At 36.6% G+C, this 26,370-nt stretch overlaps 2 protein-coding genes and 1 long non-coding RNA gene across 7 annotated transcripts in view; 1 reads left to right on the forward strand and 2 right to left on the reverse strand.

The window, feature by feature from the left end:
- Positions 1 to 111: 111 nt before the first annotated feature.
- SPATA4 (spermatogenesis associated 4) lies at positions 112 to 7,084 on the reverse strand. Its single transcript, XM_048940989.1, has 6 exons — positions 6,871 to 7,084; positions 6,662 to 6,791; positions 6,386 to 6,504; positions 5,857 to 6,077; positions 3,770 to 3,887; positions 112 to 555 (listed from the first exon to the last, which is right to left on the reverse strand). Exons 1-6 carry the CDS (start codon positions 6,957 to 6,959, stop codon positions 543 to 545), a joined length of 690 nt encoding a protein of 229 aa, XP_048796946.1. The 5' UTR covers positions 6,960 to 7,084; the 3' UTR covers positions 112 to 542.
- LOC125691560 (uncharacterized) lies at positions 6,671 to 25,523 on the forward strand. Its single transcript, XR_007376165.1, has 4 exons — positions 6,671 to 6,772; positions 7,963 to 8,005; positions 12,358 to 12,381; positions 25,447 to 25,523. It is a non-coding gene; the product is annotated as an uncharacterized LOC125691560 (long non-coding RNA).
- Positions 8,384 to 26,370, reverse strand: part of ASB5 (ankyrin repeat and SOCS box containing 5) — a 34,351-nt gene continuing 16,364 nt past the window's right edge. For 2 of the 5 annotated variants that reach the window (XM_048940983.1, XM_048940984.1), the window contains exons 2-8: positions 18,326 to 18,393; positions 15,715 to 15,794; positions 14,498 to 14,605; positions 12,904 to 13,054; positions 12,645 to 12,779; positions 10,772 to 10,963; positions 8,386 to 9,684 (exon numbers count right to left, since the gene is read on the reverse strand). In XM_048940983.1, the coding sequence (XP_048796940.1) occupies positions 9,557 to 9,684; positions 10,772 to 10,963; positions 12,645 to 12,779; positions 12,904 to 13,054; positions 14,498 to 14,605; positions 15,715 to 15,794; positions 18,326 to 18,383 (852 nt within the window). In that variant the 5' untranslated portion in view covers positions 18,384 to 18,393 and the 3' untranslated portion in view covers positions 8,386 to 9,556. Of the gene's footprint in view, positions 9,685 to 10,771; positions 10,964 to 12,644; positions 12,780 to 12,903; positions 13,055 to 14,497; positions 14,606 to 15,714; positions 15,795 to 18,325; positions 18,394 to 23,439; positions 25,448 to 26,370 lie in introns of those variants that run through there. The other 3 variants (XM_048940986.1, XM_048940982.1, XM_048940981.1) reach the window with 3 other exon arrangements.

Here is a 26,370-nt window from a genome sequence, read left to right on the forward strand (position 1 = left end):
TTTACACAGGATTCTGGAGCAAAAGTAAAATTTCAAAAGTGCACAGGTGACTTTTGCGTTCATTAGTTACATGCATCATTAATAGTAGTACAAAGATGTTTATTAATGTTTTGTTAAGATAGGTTTGAATGTCTGGATTATAATAGTATATTTTCTAAGAAGTTCATCTTTGGCACTTTGTCCCCCTGTATACTCTCAATGAAATCTAAGACGTATTTATAAAACCTTTTTTTTTTTTAACGAAGCCTTTGTAAGGAACAGAAAATGTAGTGATGTTATTAAAGTTCTTTATGTACATTAAAGTGCTTTCTTTTTACATCTTATGTTAGTTATAAGTGTAGTGTGATGGACCAGAAACAAACACTTCGCATAGATTTTTATTTACTGATTGCCATGGTTTTGTGATTTGTTATTGGTAGTCTGCATCATAAGATCATGCAGTGCACTGGGAATTAAAGAGTAATTGCTGCAGATCCGGTCTCAGAAAAGAAGAATGGACCACAATTTGCAGAAGACTTCACTTTTTTCATTTCTGTTTTCCATTAAGGGGGAAAGCTGAAACTTACTGTAAGTCATGAGAATGTCTTTTTGCCTGCCTTGGCTCCATGTGTTTACTGGCTGTCTCATCTACAGGATCAGAGTAAGGCTTTCAGTTTTTAGTTACTCCCTCATTTATTTTATTAGCTTTGATTCCAATTATATTGTATTGTCTTGCATTCCATTATCATATTTAGTAAATTAGTTTTCTCCCTTAGATTGTTACCACTGTTACTGTTTTGGAGTTTTTTTCCCCAACTAGGCCCATCTCCATAATTTTTCCCTTTTTTCCAGGGCATGGTCCGTGGGTTTCAGACAGTGACACATTGGGAACCTTCACCCCATTAGTCACAGAATTAGGCCAGACCAGGGCTGGAATCATGGCGCTATTTCTGTGCTCAAACAGGAAGAAAGTTATGGCAGTACAATACCAAGATAATTTGAAGTTGTGTATTGTAAGCAATTTAACCATAGAATTCTTATGATTGGAATTACTGATCTGTAGAAAGCTTGCTTTGGTTATATTATTTTCAGCTTGATGGCATACAAGCAGAAATCTATCTGACCTTCATTACAGTTGTGACAGCTGCTTTAAAATAAATATAAAAATCCTGCTAGTTACTTAAAATACAAAGAAGTTATCTTTAGAAACTGGCAGAACTATGTCTAGAGCAATCCTTTTAAAAACAGCAGTAATACAAAGTGGTATTTAGTACCTCTTAGTTCTCAATAGCTCTATAAGGCACTGCCCTCATCTAGCTAAGGATAACAATGTCAACATGCCAGAAATGTACTATGGAGGTTAAAAATTAACAATTCTCGTTCTCTTCATTTCTCTTTTAAAATAATTAAATTTTTCATTGCCTGTTCTAGAATGGTATCATAGAATTTCTGTGATAGGAATTTATTGGAAAGAAGATTAGCTGCTTTGTTATGTGTACAAAAATGTCTGTTCATACTTAAGAGTTGGTAATATTTTACTTCTTGCAGGTGTTGTTTGAAAAATGTTTTCCTTTGTTCAACCTTGTGGAGTTTGGAGAATTAAAGTTACATTTCAGAACTAAAAATTTATATTTGGTGACAGAATTTTCCAGCATTATCTGATGGGTTGCTTCAAAGATGAAAGATTATTTCCTTTTACCACATAAATCATACAATTTTGTGTGTGATATCTGTTCATACAAAATTGGTGACAGAAACTAAGAATTGAATTTACAGTCTCATGTCTGATGACAGGATCTGAAGGACTGGCTCAACTGGCACTCTGCTCTATTTCCAAGTTTTTGCTGCATTGTAAGGATTTTTACCAGTACTTCATAACTTAAGTATCTTAAAAATATATAGTCTAATTGCATCAATTTGTTGCAAGTAATTTGTGCCTTAACACATAATCTTAGGCAGATTTTACTCCCTCTTCAAACTAGAGAGGGAGGGTTAATTTTTTGTTTCATTGATGAAATAAAATAAGTCATTGTGAGTAAAATGGTTGTGTTTTGTCTACTGCAGTTTTAACCCATGTGGTGAAGAAATGTTCTTCATTATCCAGCACAGCTAGTCAAATAGAGGTATTTTCCCTTAATATTTAAGAATCTTTTTAAGAGTCTTCAAGTCACTGTTTAATTTTTCTCTAATAATGAGTATTTCTGTTTTAATGAAGAAATTTAGCAAGCTCTATAATAGTGTTTTCTAATAACTATAAATCTCAGCATATCTGAGATGTTAATATCATTTTATCCGTACAAAATCAAACCTTTTCTGTTGAAAAAATCTGACCATTACAGACATCTTTAAGCTTCACAGACTGTAGCCAAATGTGAGTTCCTCAGAACACACTTTCCTACATGGCTTAAAAGACAATATTGAGGGGGGGAAAAAAAAAAGCAATGGTATGAACTATGCCTTTAAAATGAGATATGACACCTTGAAGTTTAATAATATGGAGTTTTCACAAGTGAAAAATATTAAATCCAGAATTACAGGAATTTAACATTACACTAATGCAAGGAAGTACTTCTCTAAAGAATGAAGTTAAACTACCCAGCTTAGATACCTCTTTCAGAATAGATATTACTATTTTTTTTTTTTAATTTGAAGCTTTCATGGTTATATAGGAATGAAAATCCAGAGTCTTTGCTCTTATGATGACTGAAAACAAAGGAACCAAAAAAAGCACTTGTGAAGACTGTCTTTATATCTTAATCTACTTCATGTACAATGTTTAACTTTGTAGACTCTGATCTTCTATCAGTACCATCTGTGTCAGAAACCTTCACTGATACATATCAACTTTAGTAAGAAATGAAGCTGAAATGGATGCTAGGCAATATTATATGAACAAGTAAGTTACAGTACTGTAGAAATAAATAAAATCTGTATTGTAGAACATGATATAATCTTTTTTTTTTAAATTAATTTGGCTTTAAATAAATTTGTGCCTAACTAATGGCCAACTTAGATTTCTCTTTATTGATTATGCAGTCAACACAATTGTGATTGAGAGATTGTTTGTATTTAAAAGTTCCTTATCTCTCTGGTTATTCCTTTCAGCAGTATCCAGATGGTTCTAAATATCTATCGTGAGGGGGGAGTTGTCAGCTGTTTCCCCCGAAGTTCTGTAGAATGAACATGTTTTGTCTCCGGTTTCTGATGAATCTATATGCAAACAGGTGGGGAAAAAATCATGACAGCATTAAAGAAGTTGTTTTAATCAGATTTAACCATAAAAATCTAGACTGAGTTTAAACTCTTAGAGTCTCATTTTCCCTTCTGAAGAAATTATTGTAGTCCTATGTATAAAGACAATGCAGTACCACTTTTTAAGGGTGTTACTATTTAAACCAACACAGACAATCCTTGATGGCAAAGAGGAAGGATACATACAAAGAGGCTGAAAGCTAATTAATCAGATCAATTTGTGACTATTGGCATCAGTGCCCAAAAGAGCCAAACAGGATTTCAGCATAGTGAATGTACCCAAACTAAATCAAAACACTGAGAAAAGTAAGGAAGGCATTTTTAAGTGTTAGAATAATTGCTACTGCTGCCGTATTAGGGAAAATCTCAAAGCAATTGATCTTAAATAAATAAATAAATCAGTTTAACACTGCCAACCCTCTCCAAGTCTCCTATTTTGTAAGAAGATGTAGCTTCAAAGTTTTTAAACACATCTATTGGCTGTCTATATAGCAAAAGTAGGAAAAAAAAAATTAACCCCTACATGATCCAGAAAAACAAACTTACATGAGGTAACAAATGGTGCTTTGGGATACTAGCTGTGTTCGTAGAGGGTATGATGCAATCCAAATGGTGAACCACACGCTGTCCAAAACTTGGTTTAATGTTAAACCGTCCTTTAAGACAAAAATACCACACTGCTCATTTCAGCAGTATGTTGAGCATCTCATCAGTTAGTTGTTTACTTCTCCAGTTTACCTGTACGCTGTAACTACCCTGCCCCCCATTTTACTTAAATGCTCAGATGATCTGGCAGCTCTATAAAAATAACACACTCAGAAGAAAAGGGGGAACGTTAAACATTGTAAGGTAAAAGTACTCTGTATCTTCTTTTCAAACAGGATATTTTTTGTATGTTTAAATAGATGAAATTGTTTCAGTGTTTTATTATTTAAAATGCCTGAGATTGTAAATAAGCATTAAAAAAATGTTTGAGATTGCACAGTATGTCTTAACCACACATTTTCACACACATTTAACACACACATGCTCAATTTGAACAACTTCAAAATATCTCAAGACTGTAATCATCAAGTCACTGCAGTTAAATGTACTACTTGGCAAAGAAAGTCTTCAACTGGACAAAACAAAAAAACTAAACAGCAAAAAAAAAAAAAAAGGCCCACAAATTGACTATTTATGTCTTGATGGTGATCCAGAGCAAATTTTTCATTTGACATGATCAAGTTAAAAACATACTTCTTGAAGTCTGATATCTAATTTCTTTCCTTAAGCCTTATTTACTCCTGCAGCTACCTTTGATACACTCCTAGTATGTGTAATTTGTAAACAATTTAAGATAATTTGACTTGGTCTGTGATATAGAAGAGATTGACACTAGAATGCTAGGTTTAAATTTGGTGCCAGAATTTTCAGAAGGATACAGAAAACTCACAGGAGTGTAGCTAGAGGCTCCAAAATGGAAACAAACCAGAGAATTCAGTTTAATTTTGGAAACCACGTCATGTTTTTACTGGAGATGGAGCATCCTCCATGACAGGGTGTGCTTTAGGTGATGTTAGTTATAAAGCTGAATATAAAGAAATTCAACTGAAATGCTGTGGCTTGCAAGACTGAGATCAAAGTAGACAGGCTCATGATCTCTTCAGACTCAAAAACCTGCAAACTGGTTGCAGTGGAACTGATGCATGTAAAAGCATGTGCCTGCAAGACTGAGGGACTTCTAAAGGTCATATATTGTGTCTTGGAGAAGAGTAACAAACATTAAAATGAACAGAGTTATCACTAATTGATTTTTAAAATGTCTTTCACTGTTGAGGATTCTTTGATAGTATCAGTGACAGAGGATAACTGATCCAACTCGTAGCATTCAGTAAGTTGAATTATCCTAATAAGCAGAAAGAGGAAATAATCAGCTTTTGTCCTTTCACCTTTTCTTAAAGCTGAAGCAACTCAGTTCTTCACTCTTCTTATGTCATATGCACTAGCCCTCTAGCTACTTTGCTGGCCCTCCCTACATTATGTTAATCATAGAATGTGCATTTGTACCAGGGAATTCAAAGCTCTTTCTCAGCCAGATGCCTGCAGTTGGTAGCAGTGTGTAGGTTACTTGGTTGCCAGGACAGGATTTGTCTTTGTTCAGCATTGAGTCCTGTCATTTCTCCAGCCTGCTGCGATATCTCTGAACTTGAAGGAGCCTCTAGTTTGCCAGTCACTCCCCCATTTGCTCAGTGTCCTCTCTCTCTCCATGTCCACATGATTAATGAAGATGTTAAGCAACCCTAAGAACTGATAGCTGAGGGAGGTCACTTGTAACTGGCCATAGCTGGACTATATTGAACAGCTCTTTGATCAGAGTCCCTTTAATCTGATGGTCCAGACCATCTTCTCTCCAGCTCATCAACCGCTTAGCCACTCACTCTCTATCTTGATAGTTCAAGAATACTGTGGGCCTTTGTGCTATAAGCATTTCTTCCAAGAGCATCGGGGCAAGCTACAGCATCTCTGCTGTATGCCTCAGCCAAGAAGAGCTAAGGAACAGCATGGCTTCTTTCAGGGGTAAGGAGTAATAGAGGGGGATGTTTAGTGATAACGTTAATGGTGAAAGTTATTTAATACACTCACGTGGATTCTCTGCCCTCTCTTGCATCCTCATTCCTATGTGCATGTTAATGATGGTAATGGCCTTCTGTCTATTGGTGCAGATGCTGGGTTCTACCAGCATCTCTGTCAACCTGATGTTACTCTTGATGGCTGTGGAAGCTGTTGCTCTGGCAGCTACTGGTAGCTGTGTCTGGTAACAGCAGTCTGTAAAGTCAATCTGCCTCTCTTGAAGACTTCCAATTCTTTTTTTTTTTAAAAAAAAAAAAAAAAAAAGTGGTGTTTGGGAATTAATTACAGTAAAAAAATGGCTAAGTACCAGTTCATTTTTATGGCTTTATAATTATTTTCACATTGACAACAGCGAAGCCCATATGCACTCAAAACACCTCAGGCACAGTGATGCACAGAGAGATAATGGACGAGCTGATGGCAGAAAGAAGTAGCTATTAGCAAAAGTTTGCCTAATATTCAAAACTCACTTCAAAACACCTTTTTGCTTGCCAAGCCGGGGCCGGGCAGGAGAGGCCTCCTGCGGGCATTGCCCACTCACCGGCTGCTGGTCAGCGCGGAGCAGAGCTCTCGCAGCAGACGCTCTGCCGCTCCGGGCTTACAGTGAATCGTTCCGTCTATCAGCTCCTGTGTGATGTCGAACTCTTGCTTTGCCAAAAACTTGACGCGGAAGGAAAAAAAAAAAAAAAAAGCAATTACAAATTAGAAGATCAAGGAAGGAGCACGGTCCGGGGCTGAGAGGGGCCGCTGGGGGGAGCAGGGGGCAGCAGCCGCCCCAGAGCCGCCCCTACGCTGCCGCGCGCCGAGGCGCCCTCACCCGCCGCAGCCGGGACCAGTTGCTCAGCTTGGTGGCCAGCGAGCAGCCGTTCGTGTAGGCGTCGGGCCGGACGTGGGCGGGGAAGCGGCGAGACAGGATCTCCGCCACCAGGTACCCGTTGGAGAAATCCCTGTCGAGACAACGCGAAAAGCGCTGGCACCGCCTCCCGCTGACGGCGCCCTCCCTTTCCCCGGCCCGGCATGGCGGACCTGCGGTAGTTCCGTGGGCTGACGGAGAGGCCGAGGCTCAGCAGCCAGCGGAGCACGGGGCGAGGCAGCTCCGGTTGTCGGAGGGCCATAGCTAGCAGGGCTGCACTCGCCGCCTCGTGGCGCTGCCGTCACGAGGCGGCCCACGCAGGAAGCGGAGCGCGTGTGGTGTGCGGGTTGTGTGAGGCGCCGCGTGGTACCGGCTGTGTTTGTCCGCAGTGCCTTACGGCAAGCCCGCGTGATGTCACAGTTGGGTTCCAGCGCGGAATGGAGATGTTACGCGATATATATGTCTTTGAGAAATTGTAGGTTGCTCCAAAAGTAACGCCTTCTGCTGATGAACGTCAGTGGGTGCCATCTTTTTGGCATGAAGGAATTTGGTGGCACGCTTCTGAGGCCTGTCTGTGTCGCACCTGGTGTCAGGCTGCCCCTCTGCTGCCATGCAGCAACGACGTATCATGGAATATTGGTGGGAAGGTTCAACCTCTGCTGCCATACTACCAACATCCGTCTCTGATCTCGTGTGTGCCAACATCGTAAATAGGAGGCATTGCTTTAAGAGCATCTGTTCTTTAATTTCTGACTAATCATGTATTTTGGAATTGCTTTACCAAACGCTGATGTCGTCTATTTGGTTAGTATGTATTTCTGGTACATGGCATGAGAATGGGCTGATCTGAAAGCCTGTTCCACAACACAGTCCTGCCACAGCAGCTGCCTGAGTTCCCAGTTTTGTTTGTTCCCATCCAACCTGTCTCAGTTTGTTGAAGGGATCCTATTTTCGTATTATTATCTGTTAGCAAAAGATTAAAGATTTAAAAGTGAGTATTACCCAAGATTCAAGTCACAAAAATACCCCTGCAAGCTGGATCTGGGTTAATCTGCTTGTCTACTGCTCCATAGAATTAAGGAGAAAGTAGTACCCTGTGGCTCGCACCTCTTAAGAAGATCTTGTTTGCTCTTTGGATGACTGCCGGAATTAGTGGCAATGGATAGTGCAAATGGCATGACAGTGCAAATCCACCTAGATGACGTAAGACAGCAGGGACTCTAATGCCTAAAGCCAAACCAACATCCTCTTTTTTTCTTATGCAGCTTTTCCCAAGTCAAGTTTGAAAAGCACTCTGCACACCTGAAGGTAAGCGTCCAAGTGATCTTGCTCTGTGTATACAGGTGGAGTAATGCAGTAGTTGTCTCGGCACTACTGTGTTTCTTGAAATAATAATGGTAATGGCATTATACAGAAAACAAAACATTCTAAGTTTCTGAGTGGGGAAAAAAAAAACCAACAAAACAAACAAAAAATCTAGACGCTACTCAACCTAACTTGCTCAGTGCATGCTCTAAATCCTTAGACTATGCACAGTATGGAATCCTATGCAGTCTCTCCTACCTGCATCCAGTCTTCCTTTAAAGGGACTCCAGAAGAGGCTCTCACTAGAGTTTTTGCAAGGAGATGAATAAAGTAAGATTCCTTTAAACAAGGATAAAAGTCAGAAAGCTGGATTTTATTAGGTGGACATAAATTAGCAACTGAGTATTAGGCTTGTAAGTAGAAGGCGGACCAACTTTTTACATGAGTATATAGTGATAAGACAAGGGGAAATGGCTTTAAACTAAAAGATGATAGATTTAAGTTAGATGTTAGGCAGAAATTATTTACTCAGGGAATGGTGAGGCCCTGGCACAGACTGCCCAGAGAGGCAGTGACTGTCCTGTCTCTGGAGACATTCAAGGCCAGGTTGGATGGGCTTTGGGCAACTTTATCCTGTGGTTGGGATATGATATTGGCAACCATGCCCACAGCAGAGGTTTGGATCTTTGTGGTCCCTTCCAACCCAAGCTGTTCTATGACACGATGCAGTAGCCTTCAAAAACCATGCAATAAATTATGTTTTTCTCTGAGGCAGATTATTTGTATGTCCCTAAGTTATGATATAGCACTGTTAAGGAAAGATTCCAAGAATGCTCTGTTACAAAAGGGGATCTGAAAGTATTTCAGCATTATGGCTTCCCTATAATTTGTAAACTTATATCTTTACAGATTTTCTGTTTTAAAAAGTTACAAATAATTTATAAACTAGATATGGCTAAAAAAAGAAAAGCTCAAAACACAAAACTCCAGTTCAGAGCACAGGCAGTGAGGAAGAGTAAAGGAAGTTTCTCACTGTCATTAATTAAGTGTCTATATAAAGAAAAGGAAGATAAAATGGCTATTTATTCATTTATTTATTTTTTTTTAATCAACATTTGTAGTGCACCTACCACCAAGTATTTTTCAGTACACAAACAACAGATATTTAAAAACACATAAAGAAATGACTCCAAATGGACAAAGTTAACAAATATAAATGAAGAAACGCTGCAGTTCCCATGTGCCAAACAGATTTTAAAGTATAAATACAAATAAAATTAACAGCACTAAAGCTAATTAGTAAGTGTTAAGCTAAACCTATACAATCATTTCCCAGAGTATCAGCACACTTATTCAATTCAGCCTTGTTAGCACCTTGGTACCAGTTGCTGAATGGCTCCCAATTGTGATTACATGCCAACACCAGGTGTCAAAGATTTGTGTCTTATTGAAGTAATATGCAAAAGGCTTTATTTTCCGCCCAGCAGTTCTTTAGGTAAAATTTACAATAAACAGAAGACTTGTTATTCAGCTTTCTAAAGGTTAATTATTATGTTATCTATACTGTAAGAAATTCTTCAGTATTGTTGGCAATTGGAGTTGTGGGACAAGATGCAGTCTAGATCTTCCTATGTAATTTCGGATACGTAGTCGACAAAGCTGACAAAGAGAAGATGGTGTGGCTGCCAAAAAAAAAACAAAACAAAACAGGATTTTAATTACATAAGGGTGAGTTTCATGCCAAAAAGAAAAGATGTTGACATATTTGCTATATGCTTCTAAAAATCCTGTAGTCTTTGATGGCCTCTAGGTAGCTAATTCACAAAAACAGTTGGTTTTAGTGTGGGTTGTTTTTTGTGGTTGGTTTTTCTTTGTTTTTAGTTGCTGTTGTTCTTAACAGTAGGCTGTTTTGAAGGAAGCATTGAAACAGTGCCAGTTCACCTCTAAAGAGATGACAATTAGCTGAGACAGTCACTTCTTTGGTTTTCTTTGTCTTCACCTGCATCTTGTGGCCTTTGTGTCTTGTCTTACCCTTACCTTAGACAGCCTGAACAAATCCAGATCCCTTTGGGATATATTCATTTCCTCCCTCTCTCAGACTAGTCATAAGAGACTATTTGTATCAATTGCTATTTCTCAGGTAATTACAAAGTAAGCAATGTTTTCTAAATTTCATTTAAATTAAAAACCTCTATGGTCTTTCATCGTATATTATTATAAAGCATTTCATATCAGATAACTCATTATTATTTGATTTTAAAAATTCCTTGTTTGTACATTCATATGCATAACTGGGAATAGACTGAAACAGTTTATAACGTTACCTTGTGAAGTATGACAAGACTTTCAAACAAAAAAATATACTTCCAATATTTACATATTTTTTGTCTACACTCAAAATAAAGGGCTTTACACGTATATTAGGAACACGTGTATTTTTTAATTTTGGGATGGTTGGCAAAAACTAAATACATTTTTAATCTGAAATTGAAGTATCCTGTTTCTTTATTGCAAGATCAGATGTAGCCAATAAAAATGCAGTTTTATTGTAGTTTAACACCTAATAAACATAAAAAGATGTTTTTTCAGCTTGAATAAATTCTGATGCTGCATGGCTGTGTGCTGGCTGTGGCCTGAAAGTAAATATTACTAGTTACTTTTATAGTTAAAAAAGGAACTTGGCTGAAAGTAAACATATTCAGTTGTTGGGGTTCTTTGTTACATGTTTGTTTACAAACATACACTTGCAAAAGCATATGTAAAGCTTACCTTCGTGGAGGAGCAGCAGCCTCTCTACTAAACTGCGAGGAGCAGCTAAATCAACAGGCCTCTCAAAATCTGTGTTTTTGGCATTTATGTCTGCCCCAAATTCAAGGAGTAAGTTTACAATCTCTGTACTTGAATGCTGGGCAGCAGCATGCAGTGGAGTTTCCAAATGCTTTCCCTTCTGCACATTGGCACCTGGTATGCAGGCAAAGAGATGTGAAGAAGAGATTAATGACAATTGTCATTGAGTAAAAATCCGCGCTGTCTGGGAATGCAACAGTGAATTTAGCCACTTTATTGATGTTATTACATACCAATATAGCTAATCCTATCACTGAACCTTTTGATCATATAGTTATCCTAGATGTTCTTACAAAGCACAAGATTTTAAAGGAAAATACTGTATAGAAGGAAGAAAAAGAAAAAATCAAACTAAGTAATGTGAGCATCGTAGTTGCCCTAACTATCAAAAAAATACATTTAAAAAAATTGCTACAGGTAAACTACTCTTTCATTACTGAAGTCCTTAAAAACAATTGCTAAAATAGAGTTTGTAAATTAAAATGGACTGAACTAATTTGCAGTGCAGCATCTATATTCATAAAATAAAGTTCATACAAGAGTTAAACAAAAATAGCTGGTATGGGAGAACTTTTCTAAGCAAGCTGTTAACCTTTCCCCTCAAACAGGATTTCTCCAACAGTCATCCTATTAAAAAAAGAATCTTATTAAAAGAACTGTACTGATCTTTTGAGACCAAAAATTGGTTTCTGTACCAAATTTTGGCACTGAATAAATGTTATTTGCCTTTTAAATTCCGACTTGAGTTAAAGAACTTTTTAATATCAGAGGCTTAGCAATCTGATTCAGAGTCTAAATAGGTCACTTTTACCAGCATGAACATTTTAAAAATGCTTCCACAGTGTCATTCTCTTGCCTATTTCATTGTCTGTTAGCATTATACCTCCCAATACACTCTAAATAGCTGATCAATTAAAAATTCAGATTGACATAAGTAGCTACCTCTGTTCTCAATTTACATACACTTCTCTGCGTTATCACAACAAATGTAGAATATCCTGTTACTGCCTTTAATCTATGCCAGCATATGAATCTCAAAACATGCCAGTTATATTTCTTGATTATATATTCTTGATAACCTGCAATTAACTAGAAAAACAACTGAAGTGCAATGATAACAAAGCAGTAATTATTCAAATATAATTTTTCATTTATTTTTCTGCAGGACACCGAAGTCCTGTATCTCATTACCTGAAACACAGCAAACAATCCTTTGTGCAGATACTGACACCGGATTCATGCTGACACAGACTGAATGTCCGATTTCTATTTTTGTTGATTAACTAAATAAAACAAGGCTTAGGATGAAGTACCTTTTACCTTACTGCTTCTCTTTGCAGTTCAGCCTCTATGCTTTGTAAAAAGACTGAATTCAGAGTACACTGAAGATTAAAAAGAATGGGACTACATTGCCAAAAAAAAAATCTGTTGAAAGCATATGGTATAAAAAACTTTTAAAAGCAACACCTTTCTCAAAGATAATTTTAACTTTTTTTTTTTTTCTACAGAAAATGAGTATCTACTAAGCTGTGGTAAGTGCTGAATATTTTGAAGGCCCATTTCCTTTAGTCTTGATCCCTTTTCCACTCATGTTTGTTATGCCAAAAAATAATAATAATAATAATTAAAAAAAAAAAGATGCAGTAAGTTGATGTAAGAAAAAATGCATCACAGCAAAGTTACAAGTGTCCTGCAAGCAAGGGTTCTAGTTCTGTTGGCTGAGCACAGATTATTTCAAAACTCAGTATGCTTAATTAGACAAATTAGCAATACTTTTATTTAAATAATGACATACCTGCATAAAGAAGCTTTCGAATACAATGGATCTGCTGTGACACACATGCTACATATAGAGGTGTTCCTAAATGAGGAAGGTCTTGGTCAACATCTATACCCCAAGATATCAGTACCTCCAGACATTCACTGTGTCCTGTCAGTACAAAGCATAATAATTGGTTCAGTAAGTTGGCTCAGACAAAATGGGACTCATTTCCTCACACTACATTATTGAGATATTTGTCAACTGCTTGTCTGTTGAGCATGTAATTTCTTACCTCTGCTGGCTGCTTCGTGAGTTGGTGATGGAAGACAGGACTCCCACTGAGCTTTGGCACCATACTCTAACAGGAGCTCAGCACATGCTGCGCTGCCTCTCGAACACGCGTTAAATAAGGGTGTCACTCCATCAATTGTTGTAGCATTTACCTAAAATATATAAAATCGAGGTAACAAAAACATTGAAAGAAGAGTAGTTTTAAACAGAATATAGCTAGAAACTGCATGAAAATAGTGACAAACTTACTGGTTAGAATAAAATAGCTTAGCTGTTCAGTCCTTGCTCTGTTGTTCTCCCATCACCACACTCCTCAGTTTACTGTTGCTCTTGTTAAATTATGTTGAATGAAAGAAAATACACTTTGTATGCTGAAGGCCACATATTATCATTTGGGCAGTAAATGACTTAATTTTCGGAAGTAATTGCACTTGGCTCTTTTCACTGATACAAAAAATCCACACCTGTTGTAGTAATGGGAACCTTCTCTCTGTAGCTTTAGCAGACTGCAAACTTCGTATTAAATGCAGGAATTATTTGCCTTTCTGTGTTTTTAATCTCTCTGTTGGAGTGGTATTTCATGGAATGAGACAAGGCTAATAGGGAGAATGACAAGAAAGAAAAATTGTGATGATGCTAAAGGAAGGAACACAGGTATTTGGAGAGGGGAATCTCGCCAATCCTCTTACGTGCATCCTCTAAACCCACTCCAACCATGAAAAGCACTACAAAAATTGAGATACGAAAATAAAATTTGTTCTTATAGATCTGTAAGTAGTATCTATATATATTCTATATATATAGAATCCCTGCACTAGCTGAAGTGGACAGAGACTGCTTTTTGGAATGCATCTGTGTTTTTCCTATCTGTACACATATTCCAGATGTTTCCCAAAAGTAAATTGTTAGGACAATAAATATTCCATCACCAAGATGGAATATCACCAATTACAACTGAGAAACTGTAACTGTTGGTGAATCTGATCTCAGCGCAAATTGTAGTAAAAATGGTCTGTGAATTCTCACTTTCTGTTTGGGATAACAGGTAGAGAGTCTATGTCATGAATACAGAAAAGAGTCAGTGTACTGACTTAGTGTACTCAGACCAAAGAATCTTAAGAGCATTTAGCACAATGTGACAAAAGTTATTCCAGAGATTAAAAGAAGAGACTCTTGGAAGCCACTCAATGGAAATCAGCAAAGGAGAGATGCATTCAGAAGTTTAAAAGATAAATAATGCAATGAAATTGTGGTAACACTACTAGCAGATTCTGTCCAGTTGACTACGCTATCTCAGTTCCTTCCCAACTCCCATCTGTTTTCCCTGTTACTGTTCTTCTGTTTGAGATCTACTCTTACATACTCGCTTAAGTAGTCCTTGTTTCATTTTTTCATTTAACCTAACATCTCTATACTGATGCTTGTTTGAGCCAAAACTTTCCTTTGCTAGCTTTCAGATGACAGCTTATTGTAATTAAGTCAATGTCATCAACAGAGTACAGAGAAATACCAATGTAAAAAAATAAATCAAGGAATATATCCTTCTTAGTTAAACCAAAGTTAGCATTGGACTTCATACACAAAAACACCCTTACATTTGCTCCTGCTTCAAGAAGGATCCTTGCACATCCTACATGATCTCCCAGGCAGGCTTCATGAAGTGGAGTTACTTGGTCAATAGTTAGTGTGTCTACATTGTAACCCTAAACAAGATATGAATGACATATGAAGATCGTATGAAAGCTGTTAGGTCACACTACTTACTATTCAAAGGAATAATTCATAACACTCTACTTGCAATAAGTAAATCTTTAGTGAGCATATAAAAAAAATCATCAGTCAACATAGATAGCAGAATCAAAGTTGTCAGCTCTTCTTTTTTAAAAATCAGAAATATTAGATCCTGGATGGGGCATAAAGGGGGTATAAAGACAATGGAGCCTGACTCTTGAGATGCACAATAATCAGACAAAAGGCAACAGAAACAAGTGGTGAAATCCGATTAGTTGTATGGGAAAATGTAATAATTTGCTATGGGGATGGTGGAACCCTGGAACAGGTCTGCAGAGAGGTTTGGGAATTTTTATGCTTGGTAATCTTTAAAACCCAACGAGGCTTCTGGGTTTAAATGGCACTGTGATTCTAAGAGTTAGAGTTCTCTGACTTAAGGACTGAAATATCTAGAGACATCAGCTTAATATTAGCAAGGAGAATACTGCTTGGATTGATAAAAACATCAAACACTGGATTTTTCTGCAGTAGGTATTGTTCAACTCTTAGGAGCTAAAAATTGTATTCATCAATTTTATGCTTTACTGTAGGAGCTAATATGACTAAACTAATATTAACACACAATGGTTTATAGTCTCTCCCTTTGCTGTTAACAAAACAATCTTTTTTTAATCACAACTGTGCAAAGAACCGGAATTTTTCAGTGCCTTCCCTCTAAACAAGTATCTTCCTGGCTAGCTATCTTTTCTGAGTGAAGCAGAGCTTTTGGACTAAATGATCTCTGTGGGTCCCTTCTGACTCGGGATGTTCCATGATTTTATGTATATTGATTCACAGGAGGAGAACACTGATACAGTTACAGCTTTGATAAGGATTGATTTTATGAAGCTTAAAACGTACAGATAAAATACTTTAAATATCAATTTATATCTTATTGTAACAAAAATTAGTAAATTTGTGTTGTTCTCAAAAATTCTGGTGAAAAAAAAGAAAGCAAAACATACTAAATCTGCATTAATAATTATGCTGAGAGATTAAGTAGCATTAAAAAGTTAAGCAATTTTAAGAACACAGCCTTCACCTGTGACAATAAAGTCTTTAGAGAAAGAAGACGTCCTTGACTGGCTGCCTCATGCAGAGGTGAGCGATCTGCCCAAGAACCTATGTAATAACAACATTTATTGAGTAAACCATGTGAATAAGAATGCTTTTGGAATGCAGAGAGCAAAGCAAGAAACATAATGCACAGAATGAAGTGAAATGTCCTGTGAAAATAATTCTTCCCCTGTAGAGACTGTATTTCAATTGATTTGTTCATAGATAAAGCTGTTATATTAACTGTAAGCATCTATAATAAATGATTACATAGAACAAAATATTGATATATAGATTTTAATAATATGATGCAACAGATGCATTTCACCACATTTTTAACTCTATTTTTCATTATTTATTTTTAATTATCTTACAGTTTATTTTAGCAGCTTGCAAGTAAGTTTACAGGCTTCAACAAATTGATATTTAAACCAAAAACAGATATAAACCTGCCTGAAAAAGTGCTGATAAAACTGAAGTATATGAAATCCAATTTGGAAATCTCCATGTACAACAAGATTCATTTCAAGCTACTACACATGTACAAGAGAAATACAGTGAGAATCATAGTACAAAAGGTTGCTATAGAAGGAACAGGATATTATGTTCTCATCTTGATAGGCTGTTAGCACTAAGAATAAGAAGTTATCCGTAGTGCAAAAGCTTGTATTTATTGCCAGGACTCACCACCCTCAAGAAAGGACAAAAACAAAAATAAAACTCACAGTATCTCTCTACCTCATGCTATCCCAACCCTTACCTCCAACCCAACCCCAGAGTCAACCAGTGGTTCCTGTTGAAGAGCCTGTCCTTTGCTATAGAAGGCTTGCTGCTGATAGGATCACAGGCAAAGCTGATACCCATTTTTTGTACTAATTTTGCAAATCAAGTTCTGAGACCATGTAAGAAAGAATCATCTTCAAAGTATATTGTGAATTACTGATACTTATAAGAAGAAATTACTGGGAATGTAAAGAGGCTAATTCAATTACTCTCGTGAAACCTGTAGCTCTCTGAATCTTTCTGACACTGACAGAGACTTTATTCTTGTCTAGCTGTCTGGAATGAATGCTAGAGCTTGGTCTAGGACTTATTTTGCTATTTCTGTTATGTTGAAATCATACAAAATGTGTTAAATAGTGTAATTCCCACTCAGTTCATTTTCCTACACCATTTTTTTCTCTGTTCTAATATTTTTTTCAGAATGATGTGCACTAAGCTCTGATAATCTTGATGTGTGTGCTCACTCTGTGCATTCTCACAAACATTGTTCCCTATGGTTTTTATTTCTAGTAGGAAAAGTTAAAAAAAACATATACAAATTGTTTGGAATTGTAAGGGATTTTATACAACAACAACTGAGTTCAGAAATCATACTGACCCGATTTTTACAAAATAACAATAGTTTTTCACTGCTATCTACCATACAACCAGCACTCATGTTGCTCTATTTCAAATAAAATAAGATTCATTAAGTTCTCCTGCTGGCAGTTGCAAAATTCCTAAAAAATTATTGAAGACTGCATTAATGGTTCCCTTTGAACTTTCTTCCTTATCTCCATACATGAGAATTTTTCTCAGTGGTTTAGCCTATTCATAAATTAACAGGAAGAAAACAGCAACAACAAAAAAACCCTGACACTTAACTATTGTATAGAAAAACATCTAGTAAGATTGTAAACATCATTAATTCTTTTCATCCATTAAGTATAAATATACTTAGGACATTTTTGTGTGTATGTCCATGTATAACTATCAGAACAAAGATGCAGACAGAATGTGAAATCAACTTTGTTTCCACCTTTCATTCCATCTTCTCCTTCCCCCATAGAATGCTCTGAAGAACATCTGTTAATATAATTCTTAAAGTGACATCTGAAATTCAGTGATGCCAGATCCCACTCTGAAGTCTGTATTGCATCTACACCCACCTTATCTCCCTGCCCTCACACAGAGACATCAGCAGCTGGCTGCTAAAACCTTTCAAATCTAAATGCTTGCACCATCTCTATTAGAATAAAAATCTTTAAGCAAAGTACTGCAGAAAAAAATTGTGCAAATCAGGCTTGGGAAAAGCTTCCACATTCCTACTGATTTATTGGTAAACATAATAATTAACCATGAAATACCACAGAGATGAAAATATGTTCAAAATAAACATGCAGCATTAATAAACATCAGATTTGTTTTAAAATAAATTTTGTATCGAGATTGCTGCCTTCTGCTATTCTACAACCTTGCTAAGCCTCTTATTTAAAAAGCATCAACAAGAATATAAATGAAGAACTGTTTTAATTCAGCATTGTCTGTGACAGCAAAATTCGTAATATAGTCTATTCCAAAACTGTTCATTTATTAAGTACCTACTGATGCAGTTTCTGACAGATGCTGAGTATGTTGAATACAAGGCATCTCTACCTTTATTTACCACTAGCCACACTAGTCCCAAGTTCTCTGGCATTCATTCAGGAAGGGCAGCCTACATTACTTTGTAAACTCTAATAAGGAAAGAATAAATAGACTAAATAGAATAAATAGACTCATTGTATTAATGGGCAAAGTTAAAAATAAATTAATTACAAATTATCATACAATACCTAAATCTCCATCTCCCCATGGTACTTCCAAACAATTGCAATTATAAATCCTACTCATTTCTTTCAATCTGGAAAAAAAAAAACAATAAATTTAAATAAACCCATTCTTGCTAGCTTGGCCTGTTCTTAATACATTCCTACTGTGTTTGGAAGGAGATCGGCGGCTGACTGTAATACGAACTTTCACCCTGCCATAAACACAGCTCTGAAGATATGAGCATATGGAGTTGCCAGTTTCTTTTCTTATACCAAAGGACAGTGACCTCTTTTTTTTTCTTTTTTTTTCTTTTTTTTTTCCCTACATTTCTTTTTTTAATTAACTTTGAAAAGTGTCAGCATCTGTGTATTTGCCTTCCGAGACTACTTAATTGGAATTTCAACTCCAGAGAAACTGATAGTGAAGACAAGAGAACCGTGAGCCGAACAAGAACAGCAAAATGAATTCCTCCCTTTTTAACCTCATTCAATTGTTTAGTATCCTCAGAAATCTAGGGGAAATGCTGCCAAATATTCCATAAGATATTTTACTATTTGCTTAGCTATAGAAAGGAAAGAAGCAGAGATCTTCTGAATATGATTTAAATGATACTTGATCTACTCACTTGACTGGGTTTTTATTTCAGCAGTTCACTGTGGTCTGTTATGTTCTTAATAATTCTTGTGTTGTTAAACTGGGTTTTTGGTAACTACTCTAAGCAGTGAAAGACTCAGTTCACTCCCAAAAATGGGAAAGTTCTGACTGATCCATTTCTAAGCCATCAGTGTTATTTTCTTCATTTTCCTATAGCCTTCACATCTACTCTGTTAGCCTGTATACATGATGACAGTAATAAAATACCTACAATATTTTAGAAAAAGTCATTAAAGTCATTAGTTGTAGTCATTCCATCCCTTTATTTCTAGAGATTTGTGCAGTCTTTGGAAAAAGAGTAGGAAAAAAAAAAAAAAAAAAAAGAAAAAAAAGAAAAGAAAAAAAAAGAAAAAAGAAATGAAAACAGGAGCTTTCTCACAGTTCATCACTGAGATGAAAACCACAGACTCTTTGGAAACTCTTGCTGATAATATTTATTTCTGCAAAACTAACAAAGATTAACTATTTATTCTGCTCATTCCTGTTACCTTTCTGTTTGTGGCAACAGCTACAGATATGATCAATACCTACTACATTGAAAATACCTTGTAGCAGTACAGTACAAAGATCAAAGGACTCACTTTGCTCCAGTTGATAAGACATCCTGGCATTTCATACATATAATTAAGTTGTACCAGATTTTTACTGAAGCACTATCTACATTAAAACTGTCCAGTAAAATAGAACTGTGTCAACTACTTAATTGATTTTTGATACTAAAAACCTATTGAAAAGAATATTAGTATTCTAAGCCGAGCCTTTAAAAGCTAGGAATTCCATCAGTGATGCTTAACTAATATGAATAGATCTGACCAGCTGAATGGTAGCCACCTCTTTTTAATAAGTGAAATTCCAACAATCAACACTGCAATATTCCAAAAGGATCAGAAATTAGGTTAGAGATAAAATATATTTGAGAAAGAATATAAAGCTCAAACACCATTTAAGTTTTTCACTTCAATATTTTGAACTGCCTTTGCTTTAATTTGACTTTATATGTTACAATAATATATAAGTATACATACATAAGCATGTAAATATACACATACACAACAACAACAACAACAAAAGAATGGAAGAGAAGGGAAGAGAAGGGAAGAAAGAAGAAGTCCTGACTGATCCAAACCAATATTCTTTGTGGAGATTTAATTCCAGAGCCAATGCCAGCAGTACCCCACTCTTGAAAACCATGCAAAACAAAATTTCTTTCCACAGTTCAAGAATGTACATTATTTTCACCATCCTGGTGCTATACTCAATGAATAAGTTATATCTCCATGTCTAACAGGATACCTACCCCCGTATTGGTTACGTTACAGTATTTGGTAATTTTGTATTTCCTTTTTCATAGTATTCTCCCAGTATCATAAAAATATTTTGAAACCCTTATTATGAAACCCTTCATAGCATCATCCATTCATGTGATTTTATAACTAAGGAACCAAAACACAGAATCTTAAGGCTCATTTTGTAAAACTAATCTGATAGCATATTTTTTCCAGAGTGCTTAGGTACTGGAGTATGCATTGAAAGTTTGGCTTAATTATGCTTATAAGAGCACTGAACTGGCTTAGGTAATAATAATCATGATCCACCAAGAAAGTTCCAGTTTTGATGACCGGTCTTGAAACATATAGTGGCCACGGCAAAGAAATAAATAGAATTTTCTTTTAGAGACAGGGCACAAAGAAGTTAAACCTTTTTTCTTGTGGATTCCTACCATTCAACTACGTGCTTTCCAACCTTTGGAACCTACAAGAATATATCTCCATATATAAAACTAACGCTCTCACAACACCATCCATCTTGCACATCACAGAAGGAGCTCTGTGGAAAAGTACAGCAGGTGACCGTGTCATCAAGCGCTACGTTATAATGCATTAGAAGATCAAATCAGCGTGGCACAACCAAGACTGCTTTTAACAGTTCCTAATTGAGTGCTTGGTGTTGCAGTTCAACAAACTTTATGCACAGAAACATCAGCCACTAAACTGTTTTTAAGTCCTATTGAAAAAAAAAAAAAAAGAAGAAAAAAGTGCCAACAGAAGCAATGTCATACTACGTGAAGGCAGTGGTAGTGACGATGGCAGCAGCAGTTGTTGCTGCAGGCTCTGTGCCAGACCTTGAACACAGAGGAAGAAGCATGTCAAGCCCCTTCTCCTGTCACATGAGAGCACAGCAACAACTCCCCTGTCTGTTACTCATGCACAGTTCATATTTTCTGTTTTCCTGGAGGATCAGCAGCTGGCTGGATATTTTTCTAGTCTTAAGTAGCTTGCAAACTCTATGTGCCATATCTACAGCACCACCATCTAAAACCACATTAACCTTTAATAGGGTAATCTTTGGAAGCTGTTGAACCCACATCAAGCTTGATTTAAACGTGTGGAGCAGCTGGCAGCATGCTAAGACTGCTGTTGTTTCCTTAGACTAAAACCAAGAGTTTTGCAGTAGACTAGAAGCTGAGAGGGGAGGAATGCTGACAGTCTGAGCTGACCTGAGGTTTTGGAGGATTTCTGCCTGAAGTAATTTTGCTCCTCAAACACAGTCTTAGCCTCAGTCCAGACTGAAAACCATTTTCCCCAAGGTGTGCTCAGATTTCTCTGTATTTCCCCAGTGTGCCAGACGAAATGCAGTATGTGGTATAATTCCTAGCCATAAAGGCAGAATCCTGCTGTCTAACAAAGCTGTGGTACCACACCATGAATAGGTTTTCTGGCATCCAGGAGATTTTGCTAAAATAGTCTGTTTATGGACCCTCGTGCTGAAAATCTTTTAATAGCTTGGCTCCACCTTTTCTTCCACTTCTGCCAGATCTTATTGTGACATATTCCCCCTGCTTCCCCATCACTTCTAGACCATTTTCCAACTTGTGTATTTTGTGAACTGATACACGACTTTGTTCTGGGGAGAACAGAATCTGATTTGGATAGCCCCATAGACAAAAAGGAAAGAAAAGCACATCCTTCAGATTTGGTATTAGATACATTTGTTATTCAACCAGAAGCACTGATTGCAACAGTAGTCTCTTGGTATTTCAAGTTGTCAACCAATACATACACAGGTGTGTTTTGTCAGTCACAAAGAGGCTTCAAGTAGCTGGACCACATTAAGATGGTATCTTCAGAAATTTTTGCTCTCTGTATTTTGTGGCACTTCTGAATTTTTCAAAACTTGGCTAACTGGGGCTAACTCTTTGTAAGAATGGGAAAGAGCCCAACCCTGAGCAAGGAACATCTACAGCCAATGTTTTAGACAGAACATTTCTAAAATTCTGTTTCAGTCTTGTGAAGAATGTCCTTGTTTTTCTGGAAACTGGCAACTAGATGAATCATTCACATGTATCAGATACAATAGATTGGGAGACCTTCACCCACATGGTGAACAACAAGAAAGTAAATGGTACACTGCATATTAACCAATCAATAACTGTAACAGGATTGAACTCAAACAGCTACTTGGAAAGCTATGTTTCTTTATTGTAATTGTTTCTTTAATTCTTGAATACTGCTTAGTTTAGAACTGACAGTCCTGAAAAGGTATTCTTATAACATATACCTATGTTTTCAATGGTAAATTCATAATTATTTTTATGTGTACTATAATCAAGTTTCTCTTTCCTCTCTCCTGTGCCTTTAATTCTCTTTTTTACTTGACTATTTTAACATCTCCACTTTTGAAACACTGTAATTTGATATATCAACAAAATCACTCCCCCCCACTCCTTTTTTTTTTTTTTTTTTTTTTTTTTCCCTCACTCAGCTTCAGGTTATGGTCAGTATAGGACTATGATCACTTTAAAAAAAAAATTCCTATTAGGCTTTAGACTGCCACAATTATTCAAAGATCCCCTTTACACGCTTAATGAAATATGAAAAAAAAAAAAAAAAAAGAAAAAAAAGAAAAATACTGCTCTGATAATAGCAGCCCAAAGCAAGTCTTTTATAGCACAGTTCATTTTCCATTGCTCCAAATGTCAGTGCTCCCTAATTTAATTTCGTCATAAGTACTTCACTGTGCAAACCCTTACATTTATAACTTTGTCCTTAGTACCTCAGTACAGAACACAATAATTCTGTCACCTGTAGTTCTTACATTGTCTCCTGTTTCATTTACCTATAAACTGTTCTTTATATATAAAGTTACTCGTTCCCCTTTCATTCTCTGTTTCTCCCTCGTAAACAATTAGCTTTCAGTATCCAGTTACCTTGTGGCAGGAGAGGAAAAGTCAGGGTAAGTCAAGCCTTAAACACATAAAACAAATAGGGCAGATAAACATGAAAAGGTATTTTAGATCAGCTGATATGAGTGCAGAAAGAACAAAAATAGCTTCAACACCCTTGTGTTAACCCCAGCAAGACAAGAGAGTGCCGTTAACATAAACATGCATTTATATTACAGCTGGAAAGAAAAAGCACAGAACAGTTCAGAGCAAGATTTTAGCATATTTCCGTACCATTTCTGCAATGGCTGCTGTACTAACCTTGACTGGTCAGAATACCCCAGCTAGATTTTCGTTTTGCAGGACACTCCCCTATACTTTCTAGGCGTCTTTTGGGGAGATTCTGGCTCCTCTGAACAGCAGTGCTTGTTGTCATTATTTGTTTCTCGAGGAAAGCCTGTCTATCATTGGTGCAGGTGCTCTGGTCTGTCGAACAGTCACAGATGGATTTCTACTACCTTTTTTTCTCCTTGCAGTTTTTCACAAAGGCTCTTCTTGTACTTACTGTAGAATGGCTACAACACTGAAATCCATTCAGTAACATTTACTAGCTTGGACTAGTGAGAACATAGTGGGGGAAGGGAAGGATTGCTCTAGCATTTTCTATTTTTAAAGCAGAGAAAGAATCAGCTTAGCTACAGCATGAGTCTTAACTATTTACACAATTTAAATGGAAAGAATGTGCTATTTTTTTAATAATTTAATCAAAAAAGGAACAGATTCTTAAATCATAAGTATTAAAGCATAAATTTTGTGGCATGAGTAACAAGCAACCTAAAACAGGAAAATAAATGTGTTTTCATCAGCCTGGCAATTTTCATAATAAAAGATAAAAACATTAATTCTTACTGCATATATAACTTTCAGTTAAGAGAGACATTATGGAATCCAGAAGAATCCATGAAATCATGAAACACTTCTGGTGTTTTTGTTTTGTTTTGTTTTTCTTAAACAGAGGAGATGGTATCCTATGGATATCATCTAGAAACTACGTCATGAATAATAATAAAAATAACTTGGCTTGACTGCTTCACTGGTTAATTTGAAAGTCTGATCCCATTACAAAAGTCAGGCTGCAGACTTATTATATGAAGCCTAAGTCAGTAGCAAGTGCAATTATTTGCTAGTAGAATTTTCTGTTTGTTTTTATGTATCATTTGGGTACTGAATGACAAAACCATGAAAATCTGCATGGAGAAGCAAAGCACAAAAAAATTCCTGCAGGGATAAAAAGAACAGTGATTTCTTTGTTAACATGCTGCCTTTACCCCCTGCCTTCTTTCCATATACTATTTCTTAACTATCCTCTTTTACTGATATAAAAATTAGCCATCTGTAAAATTTTTAAAGGAAATTCATATTACTGGGTTTTATTAATACTATTCTTCATTTATTCTTAATAATTAACTGGAATAATACATATTTATTTCATGGAATCTTTTTAGATTTCCCCATATCTCTTTAAGAGAAAATCAGAGGCAAGTTTATAGTTAGGGGTGTTAAGAGAATGAAGGAAGAGCAACCACAGCTTTTCACCTTGAAATTACAGGAGATGGGAACTGCCCTACTGGAACTGTCTGCTTATAGAACAAAAGTAGGTGGGCTACCTCTGTTCTAACAGGAGAGAAGGAAACTGCACTCTCCCAGAGGTTTTCTTCAGATTTTATCTATCTGAATCAGCCACATCAGCCATAACTCACACATACAGCGCTTCTATATGTCAAGCAATCAGACTCTGCAAGTAAAAGCTGGAAGAGAGATTTTGCAAAAGGCCATGCACATCATAAGTTTAATACTGGGATTACTTGTGAACTCATAGCATCTTCATCAAGAAAACAAATACATGAAAGATATGATCAATCAACAGAAAACCTTATTAAGCACATGTGTGCACATGACTGTGTCAGGAAACTATCAGCACTATTTTCCAGGTATGAAATAACTGATGACAATTTCTCTGCTTGCCAGGGTGTGGGGGCTCAACTCAAGTTTTACTTTTCCTTTCTACTTGGAATGGAATCCCAGGACTTTCAGAAGAAGGTGGTGAGGATTAAGATCAAGCAAAGCATCTTGGTCTGCAGGGCGGGTATTGACAGGGGTCTGAGAAGACCTGCATGTTTTTGTAGGACTTCTGTGGGTGAGGCTGTCAGCTGAGAATGAAGCTGGGTCCGTCCAGTGGAGTGGCACCAACAACATAAAAGTAGTTCATGCTACTGCTTCCCACAGACTCCAGCCCCCGCATTATTATTATTCTCACCATCCACACAGGTGTGACCATGCAGCAGCAAGGAAGACAGCAGATACAATGACAACTGCCCTGGCTTGGGAGAGGAAGACTCCCAGGAGAGTCACAACACCTGCTCATTCTGCTTCCAAAAGCAGCAATCAGAAATCAATGAAGGTAGACTACAGCAAAAATGTGACACCTCCTAGGCAAGAGTACTGGGAAAAGTATCTCTAGTCCACAGATGCTCATTAACTTATTTTGAATACTCGGGAGGACATCAAAACACAATGTTTAAAAATGTTTATTTCTTTACGCTTTAAAGCAGGCAAAGCTTCTCCCATTCAGGACTCTAGACTCAGCTTTGCACTAAATTCTGCTAGATACAACTCTTCATATTCTAGACAGAAATCTTGCATGTAAAGGAACTTTTTTTTCTCTTCCACTGAGATGTCTCTCTCACATAGGTTAGACTTAGAATTCACCATTCAAATCAATCAAGCACATAAAAATGGTCCCCAGTCCACAATGCTGAGCCATTAATGTTTTTCTCTTTAAAGTGAGAGCTAGACTATCACCATAAATTAACTAAAAATGTATTAAAATATAACTGAGATGCTACTGGACATACAGTTAAAAAGGTGTAGTAAGAGTGAAGAATTCATTATTTCATTTCCATCTATGACATTGAATTGCCATCTGGTCTTGCTCAAGTGTAACATGAACTTCAAAATAAAAAAGAGTACTTCTCTATCTCATTAGGTAATAACAGTTTTAGCATTTGAAACTACTCAGTCTTGGTACTCAGATTCTGTTCTTCAGATTTACTTTTTTTAATAGAAGACAATCACTTCCAAAATCCCACAAAAAACCTGCCACAGAAATCTAAGTAGATACTTAAGAACATAGTAAATATGGTAGACCAATATTTTGCTGTCCTGGTTGCAAGCAATTACAGACAATATTCA

This window comes from Lagopus muta, chromosome 4 (genome assembly GCF_023343835.1).
Source record: "Lagopus muta isolate bLagMut1 chromosome 4, bLagMut1 primary, whole genome shotgun sequence".
Lineage (NCBI taxonomy): Eukaryota > Metazoa > Chordata > Aves > Galliformes > Phasianidae > Lagopus > Lagopus muta.